At 42.5% G+C, this 19,863-nt stretch overlaps 1 protein-coding gene across 3 annotated transcripts in view; it reads right to left on the bottom strand.

Moving 5' to 3' along the window:
- Nucleotides 1–16,578, bottom strand: part of THBS4 (thrombospondin 4) — a 35,089-nt gene extending 18,511 nt beyond the window's left edge. The window contains exons 1-7 of one of the 3 annotated variants that reach the window (XM_050913173.1): nt 16,365–16,578; nt 11,954–12,201; nt 10,745–10,862; nt 5,503–5,588; nt 4,866–4,917; nt 3,341–3,513; nt 176–313 (exon numbers count right to left, since the gene is read on the bottom strand). In XM_050913173.1, the coding sequence (XP_050769130.1) occupies nt 176–313; nt 3,341–3,513; nt 4,866–4,917; nt 5,503–5,588; nt 10,745–10,862; nt 11,954–12,201; nt 16,365–16,383 (834 nt within the window). In that variant the 5' untranslated portion in view covers nt 16,384–16,578. Of the gene's footprint in view, nt 1–175; nt 314–3,340; nt 3,514–4,861; nt 4,918–5,502; nt 5,589–5,922; nt 5,932–8,062; nt 8,081–10,744; nt 10,863–11,953; nt 12,202–16,364 lie in introns of all 3 variants that reach the window. The other 2 variants (XM_050913172.1, XM_050913174.1) reach the window with 2 other exon arrangements.
- Nucleotides 16,579–19,863: the final 3,285 nt, after the last annotated feature.

Here is a 19,863-nt window from a genome sequence, read left to right as displayed (position 1 = left end):
TCCCATTAAAGCCAAGCAAACACAACTCAGATCTTCTAACTGAAACGCTCTTGAGCTCTGCCTAACTGCACAAGGCAATTATGGAATGACTGAAGTATAAATAAATGCGATACAGCTGCATTGATATAAATCAGCATCTTGCAAGAGCAGTTGCAGCAGGGATGCTGCCACTCACCTGCTTATTGCTCTTGGCATAGCTGAGTCCAACCCCTTGCACGGTTTGTCCTGTATATCCTGGGGGACAGGTCTCGCATCGAAAACCTGGAGCAGTGTTCACACATCGCACTCCAGGGAAGCAAGGGTTGTAACGACACTGCAAAGAAAAAAATGAAGCGAGCACATGTTCATGCTTCAGTAACACCCAGACTCTGACTATGTGCACAGACCTCTCAGTCAAAGGCAATGCTACATGCAATGTCTGTATGTCTTCTGTTCAGAGCTGGCTTACAGAGGAAACAGTCTCTGCAGGTATTTCTGACCCCAGTAGGTCTTCAGCTATCTCTGTAGTTTAAGTAATACTTGCAATCTTCCATTACAGCCTGTAGTTGATGCCCTAAGCTCTGATCCCCAATCTTTCCTTTTGCTGGGCAGGTTCAGCTCCCTCGGAGGCTGAGAGCCCCCTGGAAGGGTCCAGACCACAATATCAGGAAAGCCGCGTAACTCCAACCCACTGAATGGTCCTGCAGTTGTGTTTTGTACACACAGAAGTGGCAGCAGCATATTACCTCATTTATATTTGGGCAACTCTTATAGCCAGAAGTAACCCAAACATGAGCCAGATGAGCAGAGATGTGCCAGTGGCACGCACTCATTTCTAGAACGGAGGCCCACAGACAATCCTTGGCACTTTTCCCAAAAGCATCATCCCTTGCCCTGAAGGAACCATTTGTTTCATTGCCTCATGCAGTTTTACAGAACAGCTGTGACTCATTTCACTGGCCTTGTGGGTGCCAGGTCGGGAACCACATCCCGCATTGCTGCCTCTCCAACATCAACACTAGCCGCTAGGTAATATTTGTAAGAGTACGGAAAACATCAACATGCCATCATGCTGCATATGGCACAAAGACAACAATAAATAAGAAACATAAGAAAGAAATATGAAAGAGTTTTAAAAATATGCCTTTTTTCCCCCCTTCATCACGAACAGAAAAACATCCGCAAGATGGAGAACAAGCCAGAAGATACCCAGCTACAACAAACATAAAACTTGGAACCAAATACACACACAAGGGAGCAAGAAAAGGTATATTTAATATCAAAGCATGTTTGACAGAAAGATTTTAGAAGTAGGTCCATAACTAACATAAAGAAAATGTAAAACCTAGGACAGACATTTTGTGCTCCTTGTCTGCTGTGGATTTTTTCTTGTAGGCAGCAGAGGGCACTCAAATTACACAGTACATAGAGCAGAGCTGCAGCTCCCAAGACACAGGGCATCAGCATATGAAAGTAATGTCTTCAAACTGGTAATGAATAAGGGAGCATTTTGCAGAGATGCTAACAGCCTCAGAAAATACGATGGCAGCTCTTAGTGAGGAAGCTTCTAGATTTGTCTTTATCAGAATTTGTACATGAACTTCTTTTTAAATGCCAGTTATTAGGAAGTACAGAAATAGTTCATTCAGTAGAAAGGTGCTTTCCCAGAACACATTCCTAAAGAGCTTTCAAAAAAAAAAAAAAAAATTACTTTTCTTCTTAGTCTCAGCTAACTCAGGAAAACAAATAATATGACACATCGCCTCTTTTTAGACAATGAAAAGCTATTGCCATTTATTATCTCTTTTTTCCCCCCTGCGCAATCGTAAGTGAAAATCCAGCTGTTAAAGGAGATATTTACTGGTGAACAAAACCGCACCAGACTAGGTGGCATTTTAGTAGCACTGTCCACGTAAAGACCTCATATAAGCAAGACTGTATCTCTATGACACCATTTTGGCTAAATTTCCTCGCTGTTTCTAATGTGAGATCAGGTCTGTTTTTCCAACACTGCTGTCATGGGTAGAGTTGCTCCAACCCTGAAAATGGCAAGGAGGAGATAATTGCCATGCTCTGCCTCAGCCTGGGTATGGCTCAGGAAGTGGAACCCATCCGTACTGGTGGGCTCCACCTAGGCTGGCTCGAGTCTCTCACCGTGGTTGTCTGTGGCATGAAACTTGCACCACAGCTGTCTCAGCTTCACCTCTTGCATTCACATTTCAGAGCTTCACCTCCATTTTTTGCGCCTTCTGTTGCAGCAGACACAGTCCATGCCATGTGAGGCAAAACAAAAGACATCGCCTACAACTCAGGAAACTGGCACACTCAACCCGTTTTCTCTCCCCAGTGTTTTTCACAGACAGATACAAGTTGGGCACATCGCATCCTCTCTGCTGATGGCCTACAGGAGGGAGTAAACCAGAAGAGCACTCAAAGCACATCTCCTGTTAGCTAGGAAGGAGAAAAAAGGAATTGCTTTTGCTTTTTTACATCATTAGGCAGGTACACTGGTAGTACTGTGTTATCCACAGGCACAGTTAATAACCTAATTGTCCTGGTTCCCTGGTCTACTACATCCAGGTGCTTTTCCACAAAAATCACTGAAGAGTAACAGCAAAAATCATCACACAGAAAAAATGCAGTGGAGCTGTAAGCGGTTTTGTTGTTTGTGTTCTGAGTAAGTGTCACATTCCAATTAACACAGGTTTTATTTAATTGTTTAAGATATTGTAAATTTATTAACTCAGTCCTCAATACAAGCAAGCTCTGAATTTCTAACATATAGCACAAGAAAAAAAAATAGATTTGTCAACATTATCAGTTTTCAACACAACCATAAAGCAGCAAAAGGAACAATAACAATACATGTTTATTTTCTTTCATAGATTTTTAAGGTAAGGCTGAAAACTTGGCTCCAGTTTGGGTTGAAGAAAAGACTTTGGTCTCCAAGGCTGGTTCAGGAGCACTACAATTTAAAGAAACAAAGCCCATATTGACAAGAAGTGCTTCTGCAGCCTATAACAGAAGCTACTGCATCTTCTTGTGGAAAGAAACAACTACGTCTAAAGCTTTTTTTGGTTGGTTTTGTTTTTTTTTTTTCCCAAACATTAAACTCCTTTAAGTGACTTCTCAACTCACCAGGGTATTTCGAGTTTTCACACACATAACCTCCATAAAGTTGCAGCAACAGCAAAATAGGGAGGTAGAATCAAATCAGAATTAATTTTCACTGTGCAAGCAGTCAGCAAATGCTGAAGACAACAAGCATCAGCAACCCATTGATATGTATGAAACAGTTGCTTTTTAGCTTTTTTTTTGCCCCCCCCTTTTTTTTTTAATTCAGTGAAAGTCACTATTTTACCTCATCGATATCTGAGCAGGTAACTCCATTTCCTGTGAGCCCTTCAGGGCAGGGGCCGCACTGAAATCCCTCTGCTGTCTCCACACACCTGACTCCCCTGAAGCAGGAATTAACTTCACATTTGGGTTTACTGCGCCTAGGAAGCTGAGTTGGAAAATTCACAGTTCCCAAACCTTTAATGCAGAAAGAACAACAGTTTCAGCAATTGAAAGAAACATCCATCATGGCTTGCAGCTGGCAAATGCTCTGAAGAGATGCCCAAGACACTGCACAGCAGGGGCTTCGTGTTTCTGCACTGTGCTGCTACCAGCTGTGCTGTGGCTGAAGAGACTTCATGCTGGGAATGGCCCAGCAGCTTGCTGCATCCCCAGACAGAGGAAATTAAGGCTATTTTGTTAGGTCCATGTGCTTTTCCTGGCTACGCATGGGAGCCCTCCTGCTACGTTAGTCCCAGCACAGATCTGTGGCTGGCCAGGGGAGGAAACTCTGAACACCAGTGACCTCAGATGGCCCAAGGGACTCAAGTGTGATGGTACAAGGCATTTCTCAGGCTAAATCAGCAACACTACCACTTCAAAAGAAAAAACAGTGCCATGGTTTGCAAGAGCATATCTGACAGTCTACAAATCAGAGGAATAAAGCAGCAGCAGCTGGCAGCCCACCAACACCCAGCAGGACATTCAAGTACACTGGCTTAGGTGCACAGAGACCAGCCCTGGGGAAAAAGCAGCATTTTCTGAGACTCTGGCAGGTGCTGAATCTTGGTACTGATGCACGCAGGATTTCAAGACTTTTTCTTTGGCACTTACACATAAAGGTTAACCTTGCTGGAGCTCAACTTGAGTTTGACTGAGTTTGATGAGGCTGACAGACTGGGAGAAGAAAGCAGCTAAAAGGCCTGATGAGTTTAAGGCCCTTCGCCCCACCCAGTGAGGGAGTATTTTGTTTTTTATACACAGTGCATGAGTGTCCTGATTGTAGGAGGGCCATGCAGTGTTATTTGGGAAAGCATTTATTTCTTCCATTTAGTGAAAAGATAGAGACCACCTTTTGGGTCTTACTGCTGTTGACTAGTGACTGCCTACTCAGAATCAGACAACTTTCAGGTGGACTGCAGAGGATCTCCCTCAGACTGACAATACCAGCTAGAGCAGAACATGATTTCTCCCTTGTCCTTCTACTAAGATTGTTCATGAGATACCTGGCAGGCAACGTCTCCCTCCCCAGGAACATGTGGCACAGCTTTGTGGCAGAGCGAGAACTGATGGTACAGGGTGAGTGGTACTGCTTGGTTTAGTGGGCTTTTATCCCCCCAACAGGTTATTGTCAGGTCTGTGGAAACCGAAAGCTTTTTCTCTAATGAAAATCTATTTTAAATTTGTGTCCAATACATCTAGAACTTTGGACACAGTATTTTTAAAAAACTACTTCTTAGAAACCACATAAAGTTGATGCAATCAATACTAGCTTTAAAATGACTGTACTCACCTGGTTGCCTTTTACAGGCAGTAACAGGAATACTTACCACATGCTTGGCACTCAGCTATGGTATTTCTCAGAAAAGTTGTTTCTTTGACCTTGAGAATATAGAAAATAAACATTATTTGGGTACAGGCAGCTCCAGTTTGCACCTGGCTGCCAGAAGTACCATTATCATTTTTGCCCAAGATGCCACTCAATCCATGCAACATAGGTACTCTATCTTGAAATGAGATGCTCTTCATACTCCATAAAATTAAGGACAGTGATAATGGTTGTACTTCAGTTCAGCCATCATCAACAGGACCTTTAAGAATGACATGCTTAACTAAAGGCATGCGCCACCAGCAATTCCAGTTCTGATGCCCACCAGCAAGTGGAACAAATGCCATTTCAGTTCTGTGCAACAGACCTGCCTCTATCTAACAGTGGGCTAGTTCCTCTCCACTTAAGACACCAGATTTTCTGGATCTGAATAAGCAAGTCCCCTACATTCCCACATTCAGTGATCCTCCATAGCGAGCACAGGGTACCAGGACATATATGGTTATTTCTTCTCCACCGTGTTGTACCTCTGAGGCAATGAACTCTACACAGGAGTTTATTGCTTATGTGAATTCTGCCCTGACTCTATCAAAAGTGGCAAGCTTGGGATATTTCACACTGAAGCGTTTATACAGTACCTGTTGTCTGAGAAGGTCTTTCACATCTCCCAGTATTTGGTTCATCTGCATCATCTGACCCATCAGCTGCCTATTAAAATCACCTGCAGGGAAACAGCAATGAAAAAGAGTGCACAATGCACATTAACTCTCCTCTATTTGCCATGATAATTTCTGACATACAAGATGGAAACACCGTGAAGAGCCAAGGAAAGCCAAGGAGGGCAGACATTACTGTTACTTAAGCCCCGTAGCAATCCTTAGAGCAAACACAGTATCTACCCAAATTTTTAGAGAGTGATTTGCATGAACTCAAGGCTTTTCTGGACTGAACTCCACTGTATACCACAGAAACAGGCAAAGCAGAAACCTCTCTACAGAAATAAAAACAGTCTGTGATTTTTCTACCACTATTTCAGTGTCAAGGCTCTCTAGTAAGACCTAACAACACTGGCAACTAATGCCACCAGTGTCACTGGTTCCCCCCAGGCCTGAGACCAGCAACCCTAAGTGAAACCTTAGGATTTCAAGACTGGGTTTTTGTGATAACCCGTTTGGGACAGGAGGGCAAGGCAGCGGCATAAAGTATCTGTGCATACAATGGGAAGTCACCCTCCATAACTGTATTTCATGTCATCACAACTGATTCCTGCACACTTTTCAAAGTGAAGTTACTGAGCTTTCTGAGCAAGCTCACTGTGCAGCTCCAACCATGCATCAAGAGTGCCTGCTCTGACAAAAACAGCGCTTTTAACACCTGCGACAGTCATTTGGCTTTTCTTCCAAAAGGCAGCTCCTCACACTGTACACAAGTTTCATGGCTGCGTTTGCTTCTGGGGGGTGCAGAGTTTGTACGGACTTACAAAACATCTACTTGACACACTATGAACTCACACCAAAGCCAGTTCTCAACACCAAGTAACAAATTAAAGACCTCTAAGACAAGATCAAAAGTTATATCTGTAATGAGCCATAGGGAAGGACCAGAACCAACCCAAGATCTTCACGAGACTCTTATCTGTTAAATGAAACATTAGTTTTGACCCAGTGACAGAGGAGAAGCAGAGACCACGTTTAGTACAGTAGCTCATAGTAGTTTCTGTTTGTAGCTCACTTCTGCATTTGTAGCTCTCTCGAGCAGCTATTTGTTTACTTCTCTAAGTCTGTATGTCAAAACAAATTTCACAAATATATGCTCTTTTACAGTCTAAGCAGGCAGGATATTTTGATATTATGCCCAATGGCTTCAGGGAGGTTTATTCATGTGTTACTTTTGTGAGTATTGAAAGCTTATATGAAAAATGCTTTTCTTAATGTTTACCTCATTGTTTTGTAGTTCAAAGCATGTCTAACTGTTTCCAAACATACTAGTGGGAATCATCCAACTCCTCACACACACTGTTTTCTTCATTTCAGATTTTCTCATCAAAACACTGAACAAGTCTAAAGACTCGGGAACCACCTGTTCCAGAACCTGCCTCTCTTCTAGTCCCAACCTTGTCTTATTTTTATTTGGGAGGAAAGTGGCAGGACTTAGTATCATGGGTATTTCAGAATCTTATAGCAGAACTTGGCACACAGGCTGTCGGGACAGATGCTGGGGTCTGTTCTTGTTTTGCTTGTTTTTTTCAAACAAAGAATGGTTTAGGCATTATTGATTGAGATCTGCAAAAAATTCTCAAGATTTCAGATGCTGTTTGTTGGCTAGCATCTAAATCAAAACCAGATCTATCCTGTACAGTGAAGTTTTGCAGACTGTTAAACTTTAAAGTGGACTAAACAGGTTGTACCACCATGAACTACACGTCCTGTCTGTGAATTTAGACAGCATAGCAGAAACAGATGAATTCCCATAGTTGATTTTTTTTTTCTCTTCCATTTAAAGCCAAGTCCTACAGTAGGCCCCACCTGCAGCAGAATGACCAGTGATCAGTGGTAAGAACTCAGAGAGGCCTTTCAGGGACCTGTTGGTCCACAGTATATTGTGTGGTGGCTTTTCCCAGGAGTGAGCAGGGTAAGCAAAACATACAGCCTGAAGCTATACAGTTATTTGGTCCTACCATGTAGTCTCTCTCATCCATACTCCACCTACTCAGGCAACTCCCCACTTCAGCTAGTCGCTAGCTCTATACTCTGAGTCAGTAACAACCTGAGTAACAGAATGGCTTTCACAGCAATAATTAAATTCAGAGACAGATCTGAAGAATTACTGTCCAACAGGGAACTGAAGTCCCTTGACATGCTTATACTCTGTAAGCCTGAGGTCATGTCAGGGAACTACCATGTCTTTCTCTTCCCAGGACCTTACCGTATAGAATCATAGCATGGTTTGGGTTGGAAGAGACCTTTAATGATCATCTAGTCCAACCCCCTTGCCATGGCAGGGACACGTTTCACTGGGTCAGGTTGCTCAAAGCCCCGTCCAACCTGACTTTGAACACTTCCAATGATGGGGCATCCACAACTTCTCTGGGCAATCTGTTCCAGTATAGGGCCTTGGATTTAGAGCAGCTCCGTCGCACAGCTAATTGGCCCAGGCAGGGCAAATGCACAAACACTAGCTTGTGTAATTGCAGGCCACTGTGAAATGCCTCAGATACTTCTTCTAGCTCTCTTGGGAGCAATACTGGCTCAAGCACCCCACTTGCCCCCATCCAGCAAAGTCAGAGTCCTGAAGTGTCATTCAAACAGATTGTGGTTACTTGGCCAGAGATCCAGCCATGATTAAAGTATGGATGATGGCTGACAAGAGAACAGTTTCCTGTCAGCCTACAACCCTCCACCAAAGAAGCTTGCATATACCAGTTGCACATGGAATTACAGAGAGGTAGGTTCAAAGTAAACAGGAGATAGCTCCTCAGACGTGATGAATTTCTTGCCAGAAGACATTCTTTATCACACATTCAAAACTGACTGGACAGATTCATGGAAGCAAACATATTGAGTACAAAACACAAAGACAGCACCTCTGAGTCAAGAGCTCTGTATACCATGAACTGCTGGAGAATAAGAAAACATTCCGGGAAAACCACACTATAACTCCACTCTCTTATACTCTTGCCCTTGGGTCTATATTGGCATACTGTCTCTAACAGTAGCTAGGTTTAAAAGAACCTTTGGTCTAGCGCAACATAGCTATTTTTTTTTTTTTTACACTATGTCAGGTTCAGGTACCCTACATGAACTAGATGACCTCCAAAGATCCCTCCTGACCTGAATGATTCTGTGATGATGATTACATGCAGCATACTAATCTCATCTACCAAACCCAGTGCATCTTTCACTGCATTTTCCTACCCACACGGGAAGATCCAAATACACGTTTAATCTCTGATCATCATATTCTCACCTACACTGCTTAGGTGTGTCAGCCTCACAGACTAAACATGGAGGGAATGCTGCTGCCACAGCAGTAAGCAATGACCAGGCACACAGTCAAAGCCATGTACAGTTATTCAGTTCCAAAGCTCTCTCAGGATTTTCCAATTAATATGAAAACACATGCTTTTACCAAGATACATAGATCTCACACCCCTATATAGCTAAGCATTTGCATTCCAGCTTTTTCTGGCTGAAGGCAAAATTGTGGTTATCTGATATATTGCTCCTGTAAAAGGGAATTGTGAAGCATATACAAAGTGCAAGGCAGCTGAGTTAATATTGCTTTTGGAACATTTGCACCTTTTCCTTTGGTGGATTTGACTATGTAGACTTTGAATATATTCATATGAGTTGTTTTATTATTATTATTAATATGATACTAATTCCACTTGAAGGTTATAAACAACTGAAATTGAGAGGCTCAGCCAGGTGGAGGCAGCCAGGGAGAGAAAATACCTCTCTGTATTACTACCATTAGTATTACTGATTAATGAGCAAAAAGTTACAAATGAGAAAGCTGCAAGTCTGCAATCTGGAAACCTCGCTCACAGAGCTGTGAGTTTTTCCAGGAGGAAACACTGAATTACCTTTCCCTTCTATGTGCAAATGCCTGTCGATTTAGGGAAAAAGAGAGACCTTTGATGATAAAACACTGTATTTTTTGCCTAGGTGTATATATGTCAAGGAGCAAGAAAACAGAAGCATGTGCAACTGAGGATTTACACAGCTAAAAGGCAAAACAGATTCTGTTATCGCTGCACAGCACTGATGCCTACATTCATGTAATGTATCCAGGATGCTCTCATATAAAATTTGTGTATCTTGTCTCTATTCTAATCAAAAGTAGCAATGCTGCAGGGTTGGGTTTGGCGGTGGGGACAGGAAAGGGTGTGAGAGAGAGAACTTCTCATGGATCCTATTTCAAACCTTGAACTCACTTTTTCCCCGCACGGTTGTCACATACGAACATATTGCATGCACAGTGTGAACCCATTCTTCTCCCTCACACCCACAGCAGAAAGGCAGATTGACAGGGACTAGGAAGGGGCACAGATGGGGCAGTCTAGCCCAGGTTTGCTGTGTCGAGAGGTTAGAGCGTGCCCTTGCCCATCACAGAGGATTGCCCCCAGCCCCTGCGGACCTGCATGAATCCTAGCAACCTCAGCTCCTTCCTTTTCCTCCCGGTTCCCAGCTCAGTCTCCACAATGCTCAGCACAGGCAGAAAAGCAATTGGTTTTGGAGCAGATTTCCAGTCCAGCAGGTGACAAAAACCTCGGCTAACTTGTGGCAGGACTAGTGGCTGCCTTGCAATGGCTTCTCCCACGCGGACCCGCAGGCTCTGTTAGCCATAGTGCCAACACGCTCTGCAGTCTCCTGTGTCCTTCTTCACGCCTTGTTCCTCCCCTCTCCAGGACACTCCAGTGATCAACAGAAGATGAATACTGGCCATGCGGATAAGTACATTGATAGGTCTTGCTGCTCTATCCATCTACCTATTTTCATAAAGCCTGTAGCAGTGTATCACATTTAGGACTACTTCCTGTCTGCAATCGTCTGCAATTTGAATACTTAAAATATTATTAAGCTGACACAAACAGATCATCATCACAAAAGTTCGTCTTGCAAATTAGGCTAAAAAGCCTCTTTTAGTCATTACAGACTCCTCCTTCACTAGGACAACAACTCATTGCTTTATCACCAGCAGCAGTGACTGTTTTCTCTCCAAACTGAGCTATGTCTAAAACATTTACAGGAAATTATAATGGCTGTAATTCAGTCAAACAATTGTTATTACTTGTCTATAGAGCTTCTCTACATTTTTAATATTCATCACATTAGCTTCTTTGCACTTGTATCCTAAGGAACAATTTTAACTCCTGGTTGCAGGCCTTACCAGTGTACTGAGGAACAGGTTCAATTTGTTGAAGAAAACAATCCTGCAGGTTCCCCACTTGGGCAAGTGTTCCTCCAGTTACCAGCTTCAGCTCATCTAGCGTATCCTGGACTCACAAGAAAAACAGAGCTCACAATTCTGGTACAACAATGGAAAAAATGTGAAATATCAAACTAAATTAATTTTTTAGAGAGGTTGTCCATTTCCTAAGCATGCAGGGCTCCTACATCGTCCCCTTCAGGACCACCCATCACCATCTGAATTGTAATAAAATCCCTCATCTTTGCCTTGCAGATTTTCACATAGCTGTGGTTTTATTTTCAACTTTTTTTTATTATTCCAATTCATATGATCTCACGTACCAGGAAGTTCACATATTTTTATATCCACGGCATATGAAAATGATTTTTTTGTTGTTGAACTGAATCCAAAGCAGTCTTTTTTCCCTCCTCTCAAACAGGCTTACATTCATGTCAGAAATGTGGGCACCTTAGTGATTCCCCATATAAACAGGCTCATTTTCAAGCTTGCAATGAAACAAAGCAAGGGGGCAACCTTGGGGGTAGAATGCCTTTGCACCTTCTAATGCATATTTTGCATTAATGATGGTGGAAGATGCTTGCGGAAGATACTGTTTACCTTGGACTGCTGATAGGGAGATGACAGGAAGCTATGTCAACCCTTGGTTGGCAAACAGAGGAAGAAAAACTATTGTAGTCAAACAGATGGGGGTTGGACTCTTGCACCATGTGAGTCCCCCCTTCTTTTGTCTTTTTAGTCCATGTGGCTTATCATGAAGAGGAAAGCCACATACACAGCCAAGGGTTGCTCATACTGAACAGCTGTAAGAAGTTGACAAAGAGCTGCCCTTACTGCATCAGCTAAGTCCTTGCAAAAAGTCCAGTCCCTAAGAAACATCTAGACTGAAGTGAGGGAGGCAGTAATTTTTTTTTAAATGAGCTAAAAATTGTGTTTAAAACGAACAGCATAACTATTACTGGGTTCAATGAAGCTAAGATTTCACCTGTTCCATAGGGAACTTACATTTACATTTATTTCACAAGTTAATACTCAAGTATTACTGAAGCACCATTGTAGAGCTTGGCTGCTGAGCGGGCTGAGGTCTGGATTCAGTGATCCAGAGGATCCCTGGTGATCCCTCTAAGTGCTCAGCCTGCTCCCAGTTTTCCTGCTCACCTGTGGCTTCTCCTGGAAAGTGCGCAACTCTACGGCCGACGACCTCTGAGACAGCGCTGGAAATGCTTTTGGCAGGTCCTGAATGGCACCTACTTGCAGGCAGTCCAGATACAACTCTATTGTGCTCGATCCCTGCTGCAGGCCACTCAGCCACAAGATGACAGCATGGGGTTTCCCATCAGCCAGCTGGATGTTGCTGAAGATCACCGAATTCAACCTCCCATCGCTCTTCAGATAGCGCAGCACCACTAGTACAAAATACACAGAAGGACCATCAGAGGGTAGCAGATAACCCAAGGCTGATCAAGGAAGATCCTGTGAAAATCTGCAATTGCTCTGGTATTTTTCCACATATCAGCTTTTGTAAATGCATCCCATATGCAGATATAAATGGTAATAATAAATAGGACATTGACTCTCAAAGCAGGATTACCAGGACTCTTGCATGACTCCCGATTTGTAAAGCATTGCTGCCTGCATAGTGTTTTCCAGTGCTTTGTCCAGGCCTCTCTAACTGGCTTAACCAATGTCACCTTACAGGGCATAACATGCTAAAATACAAGTGGCACAAAGGTAAAGGGTGTAGCAGACAGCTGCAGTCAGCACTTTGGCAAGTACTTATCTGATAGACCTAGAAATACTCTGTAGCAGAAATGTACAACTAGAAAAATCAGCTTCAGTGATGCATATTGCATTCAGTGAAGCCATCTGACAGTGTACCCAAATGCATCATTAAAGAAACCAAAGGAAGCATGATTCCAAGCAAATAACTTGCATTTCTCTCTAACAAATAGTAAGTAAAAACAAAATATAATGCAGAAAAGACATATTCCACCCCTAAAGATGACTAAGCCCCCTCTCAACTCTTTTTTTAAGGCATTAGTGAATGACCAACTTGATAATTCACACAACAAATTCTTGCTTCATGAAGTAAAATGCACCATCAAAAAACAGAACAGCAGACAAAAAAAACCTCTTACACACTGCGTAATATTGAAAAAATGTCTCTTTCCTAAGGAAATAGCATGGGTAAGCTAGCATCTGCAAGCTAAATCTTAGACCAGCTTGCTGGTTCTCTCCACAAAATCTCTCCCTGGCTCTCAGAATGCGTATCTGCAGAAGCAGTGAGCCGAGTGCATCTAGACAGTGTATAACTACTCTACAATATTAAACAGACATTGTTTCAGAGATCCCACTGATTGCCAGCCTGCATATCCCTTATTTCCTCATGATAACAGTTATGTGCATCGAGGAGTCAAGCTGCACAGATGCCGGGCACCTAAACAGTTAAGCGCTGGCTCTTGCGAACATCTGTTGGAAGTTCAGAGGGCTGCTACTGTTGCATCAAGTGAGAGCTCACAAATACTCCGACCTTCAAGAAACACCTACATTAACATGAGGTCAACTAAAAATTGTGGATATAGTAGAGGGAAAAACTCATATTAGCTTCAGAGCTAATAACACGTACTGAACTAATCCCATTTCTATTCATTTAACAAATTATCTTCCCATCTCTCCACTACTTAATGTACCCTCTTTGATGCTGTGATACCGCTGTTTGTCAGTGACCTTCTCAGTTACTGGGTACATGTTCCCTACTATTTTTCTAATTGCTCAGTCTAATGATTAAAAGAACCCAGATTTATACTAGCACGAACAGAGCAGGGTATGTCTCTATCTTTAAAGTCTACACTAGTGCTAAAGTCTCAGCAGCTGTGATCAATATCAGGAATGTTTTCACTGCTGTCTATGTCAAAACACTGCCAGAGCTGAGATACCCGCAAAGGTGCATGAGGTCACCACTAACTTGCTAAAAGGTAGCATTTCTTGGCAAACTCAAAGATCTGGCAAGACAGAGTACATTGCAGGCATTTTACTTAGGTGAATACTATGCACGCCTGGTCATATGAAAGCAAGGTCTTTGGATCTGGGCCCTGCATTCAGAGTGACCAAATGCAGCAGTAAGCTAGAGAAAGGAAGAGGAGATGGTGGCAGGGCCCAGAATGGACCCTGCCAGAATAGCTTCAGGACAAGGAGCAGTCTCGCTTGGAAGGAGGATCAAGTATTCCTTCCTCAGCCAAAGCCAAACATCCATCTGGTAAACCAGAGTAGGCTTTTGAAGGGAGATTTTGCTGGACCACAGCCTCTGCCTCTGTAAGCTTTAACTCATCCAAGCCCCTGCATTACAAGTTTGCTACTATGATATTCTACGCTGACATTCATGAGAGTAAGTGGCTCACCTGTACTGTTTAAGAAACAGATTTTCAATGAAACTACTAATCCTGCCAGTAAATAGGAACTACTTCGCAGAATTGTTAAGTTATGTCACTTTTATGCACTTACTGTTCTCTGTTCCATAAAGGAATCATTCAAAAAGGATAAGAAACGCATGGATGCTATTTGCCTCTGAAAAGTACATTGGTCTAACCAAAACAAGTTGAGCAGTTGCCCAGTAATTCAAATCTGTGCTTTAAAAACATTTAGGCATTATGAACATTTTACTATCAGGTATACCACAACAAAACCAGAACATGAACAAACCATCTGGAACACAGCTCTCAAATGTGGCACTTCAAAGGATAACTAAGGCCTGCTTTGGGCTACTTACATCAGATTTGGATGCACAAGTGGAAATACCACGCAGAGGAAGCACTATGCACCTATGCACCATTCCAAAACCATAGATATTTAGACCCTGCCTTTTGCTAAGACACCGATGTTGGCTCACCACTTAAGTGATGACCTCCAGTCCTAAGAGCATCACAAACAGCCCCCACACTCCATACTTTCAGCTCACGGGATGATCTCCTGGATGTGGTTTCACTTACTGTATGGAGTAGCCATATGGGACACTTGACACTTCCAGAGAAACCACATGTGAAAACACTGCCTACTACTCGCACGCTGCCATACGCCTTAAACAAGGTGCACTAAAGTAATAGGGAGGCAAAAGACCTCCATGGAACAGCCTTGCTGCAAAAAGCCTCCCTCTGTTTGATCAGTTCTTTACAACAGGTAGGTTACAGATGTCCCCCATCGACTCAACAGTGGTCACTGACAGGACAAGTTTCTTCATGCTGCCTATCTATATGCCACCATCCTGTCACAGATGCTTCTCAAATACGCTACGAACATACTGAGGACAAAACCAAAAGAAGCCACATAACCTTCCACCAGAAAGCCTCTTAAGTCTGTTAGTTAAAGTGTATCCATAACCATCAGGCAGGCAGGTAATCTTGAAAAATCAAGAGAAGAGCTTCTTATGTTCAAAATTGTACGTATGTAGACGTATTTGTGTGTATACATATGCATTCCCATATATACGTATAACATTTACACATGTAACTGTGTGCATGAGAGGGAGAGAGGGATTATGTGTGATCTATCATTTATTTAGCAATTAGGTAAGTCACTGTTAGGAACTGTATGACACTTACTGTGTGACACTTACTGTGTGACCACGTCTTACCCACCCCCACCACAAAAGTTCTTATTCCCTGACCTGAGAAGGATTTTGGCAGACCTGATAAAGCTACCGATGTTTTATCTAACTCACTGCCCTACAATTCCCAAGCAAGAGGTGTGCTTTTCTTCAGCATATAGAATAATTTTCCTACATATAAACTGAAGTTTCTCAGTATATTGGACTCAGCTGCCCGATTACAACATTTGCAGCAGCAAATTATCATAGCAGTAGTGAAGTCAATGGAGCAACAATAACTTACATCATTCAACAATTTTTCACTGAACTTTAAAATTGCAATATATCCTAGATCTGGTCTAGAGAGCAATAAAAGCTCCCAATTTCTAAAAGTCTGCTGAAATTCCTACTCTGACTCCTGATTAACTAATTTCAATAAATGGAAAATGAACACTTTAATTCACCCAAAAGATCCTGTAAGTGCTAGGAATATTTGTCTTGCATAGTCACATCTAACCTCCAGGGTCAGCAGAACAAGAACCTGCCTTTCATATGCATGAGGCGGCATGTGCGTGTGTCCCTCACATTCCTGAGTAATAAGAACCAGTGATTGTCCCAAGGGGAAAAAGGAAAAAAAAAGGGAAAAAGAAAAACAAATTGACTCCTTTCTCCATACTCCACTTTTTTCCTCCTTTCTCAGCATTGCTCAGAGCAAGCGCCACGGCAGAGTGGAGATACCAGCTGATTGTCAGGTCAGCTTCCCCTGGCCAGGAGAGAGCAGCATCCAGCGAGAGGAAGGAAAGAGAAGGGGAGTGAGAGGGGATGTAACCAACACTTTTCTCTTGTGAAGCGGGGCTTAAGTGGTGACAGGATGCAACAGGAACGACTCAAGCACAAAGGTTAATCACACAGTTTTCAACATCCATCTGTGACACACCAATAACTATGGATGCAACACTAGTTTTTCCCTACATACTTCAAACAACTCACCTTTATTCATCTGTCCCATTACCGTAAATTCAAAATACTTGCTGTTGTCAGCTGACGAATACAGGCCAAATATGGTGGCTGTGCTCTTAGGCTGCAGTTTGAATGTTGAGAGCAAGTACACTTCATTCAGCGTAGGATCACCAAGTGCTTGTTGCAAGAAGTTCGTTACCACTCTCTTGTTGGAATACGGAAGAAGATCAAAAACTGAAAAACAAGCAAGTTTCAACAGCAATTTAAATGTAATAATGACCAAAGAAGAACGTAGTCTGAAGCCACCCATTGGAGATTGTACACTCTTCATTACTTCCATATAGACACTTTAAAGTGAACCCAAGTTGTCCTACCTGAAATAAATAATATGAAAACAAAAATTAACAATATGAAGATCATCTCTAAAGATCATCTAGTCCAATCCCCCTGGCATGGGCAGAGACATCTTAAGCAACCTGATCTAGTGAAAGATGTCCCTGCCCATGGCAGGGGGGTTGGACTAGATGATCTTTAAAGGTCCCTTCCAACCCAAACCATTCTATGATTCTATCAAAATATCATATATATTTTGTTGCAACTGATCATCTTTTAGCAACTTTTCTTTTAAAGGAAATATTGATAAGTTATTAACATAGAAATATCTAGTCTTCAAACTGAGGTACTCAAATATTTTCAGGTAGATCTCTAAAATTCTTCTCTTCTGAGGATGCACCTCAACAGAAAGCTTCTTAATCTATTTCTGCTTTCATAAATTCAGATGTTTGTGAAATGTTCACATTTCAATTAGACTGAGAATCCAGCATCAAAAATTTTCAGGTTTCCAGTGTACTTATCCTAAGAACCATTTTGATAGCATTTGCAGGGCAACAATTAAAATGCTAAAAAGCCAGGTAAGCAATATGATGTTCATAAACTCCTCCTCACTTCACTGACTTCTCAGAAGATATATTATATAAATAAGACTCATCTTTCCCTTTTGGCACAGATAACAAAGAAAGACAGGCCTGACAAAAAAAAAAAACCAAACCCTGAAGGCATAGTGAAGGCTGCTTCAAATTTTTCTTCTAATTTTTGCACAATGCCTCAGCAAAGAGTCTAACATTATACTCGTATGTATGTCAGCTACCCCCCTTATGGCACTGAAACAACAAACTGGGGTTTTCCTCAGTGTTCCTAAATCCATGATGTCTCCAAACTCAACAAACTATTCCACTAGGTTTCTTGATAATCTCCTATTTCAACCCACTGCTATTAAAGCAGTATATATATTATACCCTTCCAATGAAGTCTGATAAATGACTACGCACAAGTGTTATTTAAATATAAGGGCACATGTAGCCCTTATGTGGCAGTATACCACTGCCACTCCATAGGCCTATCATAGCTGGGCCATATCTTTCTCCCACACCAGCACAATACTGTAGAGCTGCCACCGGAGGAAGAGCCCTAACACCAGGCAGACAGCAAAGGCATATGACAGCGCATTGCGCCTTATGTTGATTCAAGCCCATGGTTGTACCACTAAGTTTAGTTTCCCAGGCCAAAAAACAGTGGACCTTTGCAGATGAGTCTTTTCTACCCAGCACGACCTCAAAGCTGTCATCGTTGACCACGGTGATCGGGCCATCCTACCGATCCAGTGTTTCCATATGCTACGAGCAGGAGACTGAAGAGTGCTCAGAGGACAATCACATGGGCACACAGACCTACCCACAGCCGTGTGGGAAACCCTGTTCCCTTACATTAGAGCCTGGGTTCGTGCTGCGTTCATTGCTCATTCTGGGTATCCATTCATCTAGACACTAATGTCATTTCCAAAAAACAAAAATGCAGAGACTTTTCCTTTCATCTCATGAAACCACTGAAATACAGATCATCGCTTAAATCTACGCTTGTATTGGGTCCAAGGATCCCATTACTCCAATGAGAGTTTTCAGGACACAATACAAAAAGAATCAGGCCCTTGATTTGCGTGCACTTGTAATACCGTTGTCAAACAACTAAGAAACATATATCTGAGATGGACCCAGTCAAAGGACTTCTCTTTCATTCAGTTCAGATTTACAGCATCCCAGGACAACCACTGCTCCCACTGAAACCAGTGACCCAGACAGCAGAGGCAAAAGGCTGGGTATTTCATCACGTTTAGTGCACAGAGAGAAAAGCAACTGCCCAAGCAGGAGATTGAAGTGCAGCTCACTACTCTGTACAACAGCATTTTGCAGGTCATAATCATTCATAAAATACAGCTGTGTCTTCTCAGCCGGAGCACCACAATACAGTACTTAAGTCTTTGACAGCACAAAATATAGCTATACATTTTGTCCAGTCCTTCTAGGTCTATTGGCTGATTTTATATCAATTCCTGTAAGACTAATTAATCTCTGCTAGAGTCAGCACTTAAAAATACAGGAGAAATATTATAAAAGTAATGTCTAAACACTGGCAAACATCTGTCTAACCTTACAGAAAACATTTATCGAAATTTTTGAAATTTGCATATTTAAATGCATGCTCAAATTGGTTTGGTAGTTGCATCCTATAAAGCACATTGCCTCAAGTGGATCCTTCGGCACCATGTTATGAAACCCTCTCTTGGGATATCTTCACTGACCAGCATGTAGACGCAGTACGTGACTAGATCCATCCTTTAGCGTAAATTACACACATTCTAGCAAAGTGGCTAGCAGAAGAGCAATGGGGTTATGCAAACTCATTTTACATCCTTAGTAGAGTTGGCAGAGAGAGACAGCTCTTAGACCTTACAGAGACAATTGCTTGTTTGGAAGGAACAAGAAAAAAACATCCACGAGGATTTCAGATTTCATTTTTAGAGGAATCTCATCTTTTTGTTCCTCTCCCTGGAAAGGCAGACTTGGAAACAAATGGATACAAAAGGACTGCTGAAGCTGAGGGTCACAAGCAGCTGGTTTCAATCTGTGCAGTGAGAGTGAGGACTCGGGCATGCCTCCGAGCATGAGCATGCACACCCACCGGGCTAAACCGAGCCCACTCATGAGACGGGCCAGGAATTCTCTCCCCCGCCTGCTTTCTGTGGTTTTTAGAAGGGAGCTGCTCACCCTCCTACAAAAATGCTAACAAGGGATCAGCTACACCTTGGCAAACCTTTGGAGATCTCCCCAAAAACATCAAGGCTAGCTCTTCAGATGGGAGCTGAAAGACATGACAGGAAGCCCTAGGAGAAGGGGGCATGGAAGAATGAAATTAGTGGCACAGGAGAGGATGGAGCTCAAAATAAAAGACCCTTTCTTTCCCTTAATTCTGCTGCCAGAAGACCCTGAGAGAGACCCTCCAAGGTTCTTCTCCGGTCACAGCTAACTATAATAACCGTAAATGTAAACACTGCTCCACTGCTGTTCAGCACTTTTCAAGATAATTAATGATGGCTTAGACACCTGGAGTGAAACCCTAACCCCACTGCAATGATTTCTGTCTGACTGTAAGAAGGTGAAAATTTCATATGTTGAGAGTGGGGTCTTTCACTGGC

The sequence above is a fragment of the Gymnogyps californianus genome, chromosome Z, assembly GCF_018139145.2.
Source record: "Gymnogyps californianus isolate 813 chromosome Z, ASM1813914v2, whole genome shotgun sequence".
Classification (NCBI taxonomy): Eukaryota; Metazoa; Chordata; class Aves; order Accipitriformes; family Cathartidae; genus Gymnogyps; species Gymnogyps californianus.
The sequence above is the reverse complement of the archived record's forward strand: the minus strand, read 5'-3'. Positions and strand labels throughout refer to the sequence as shown.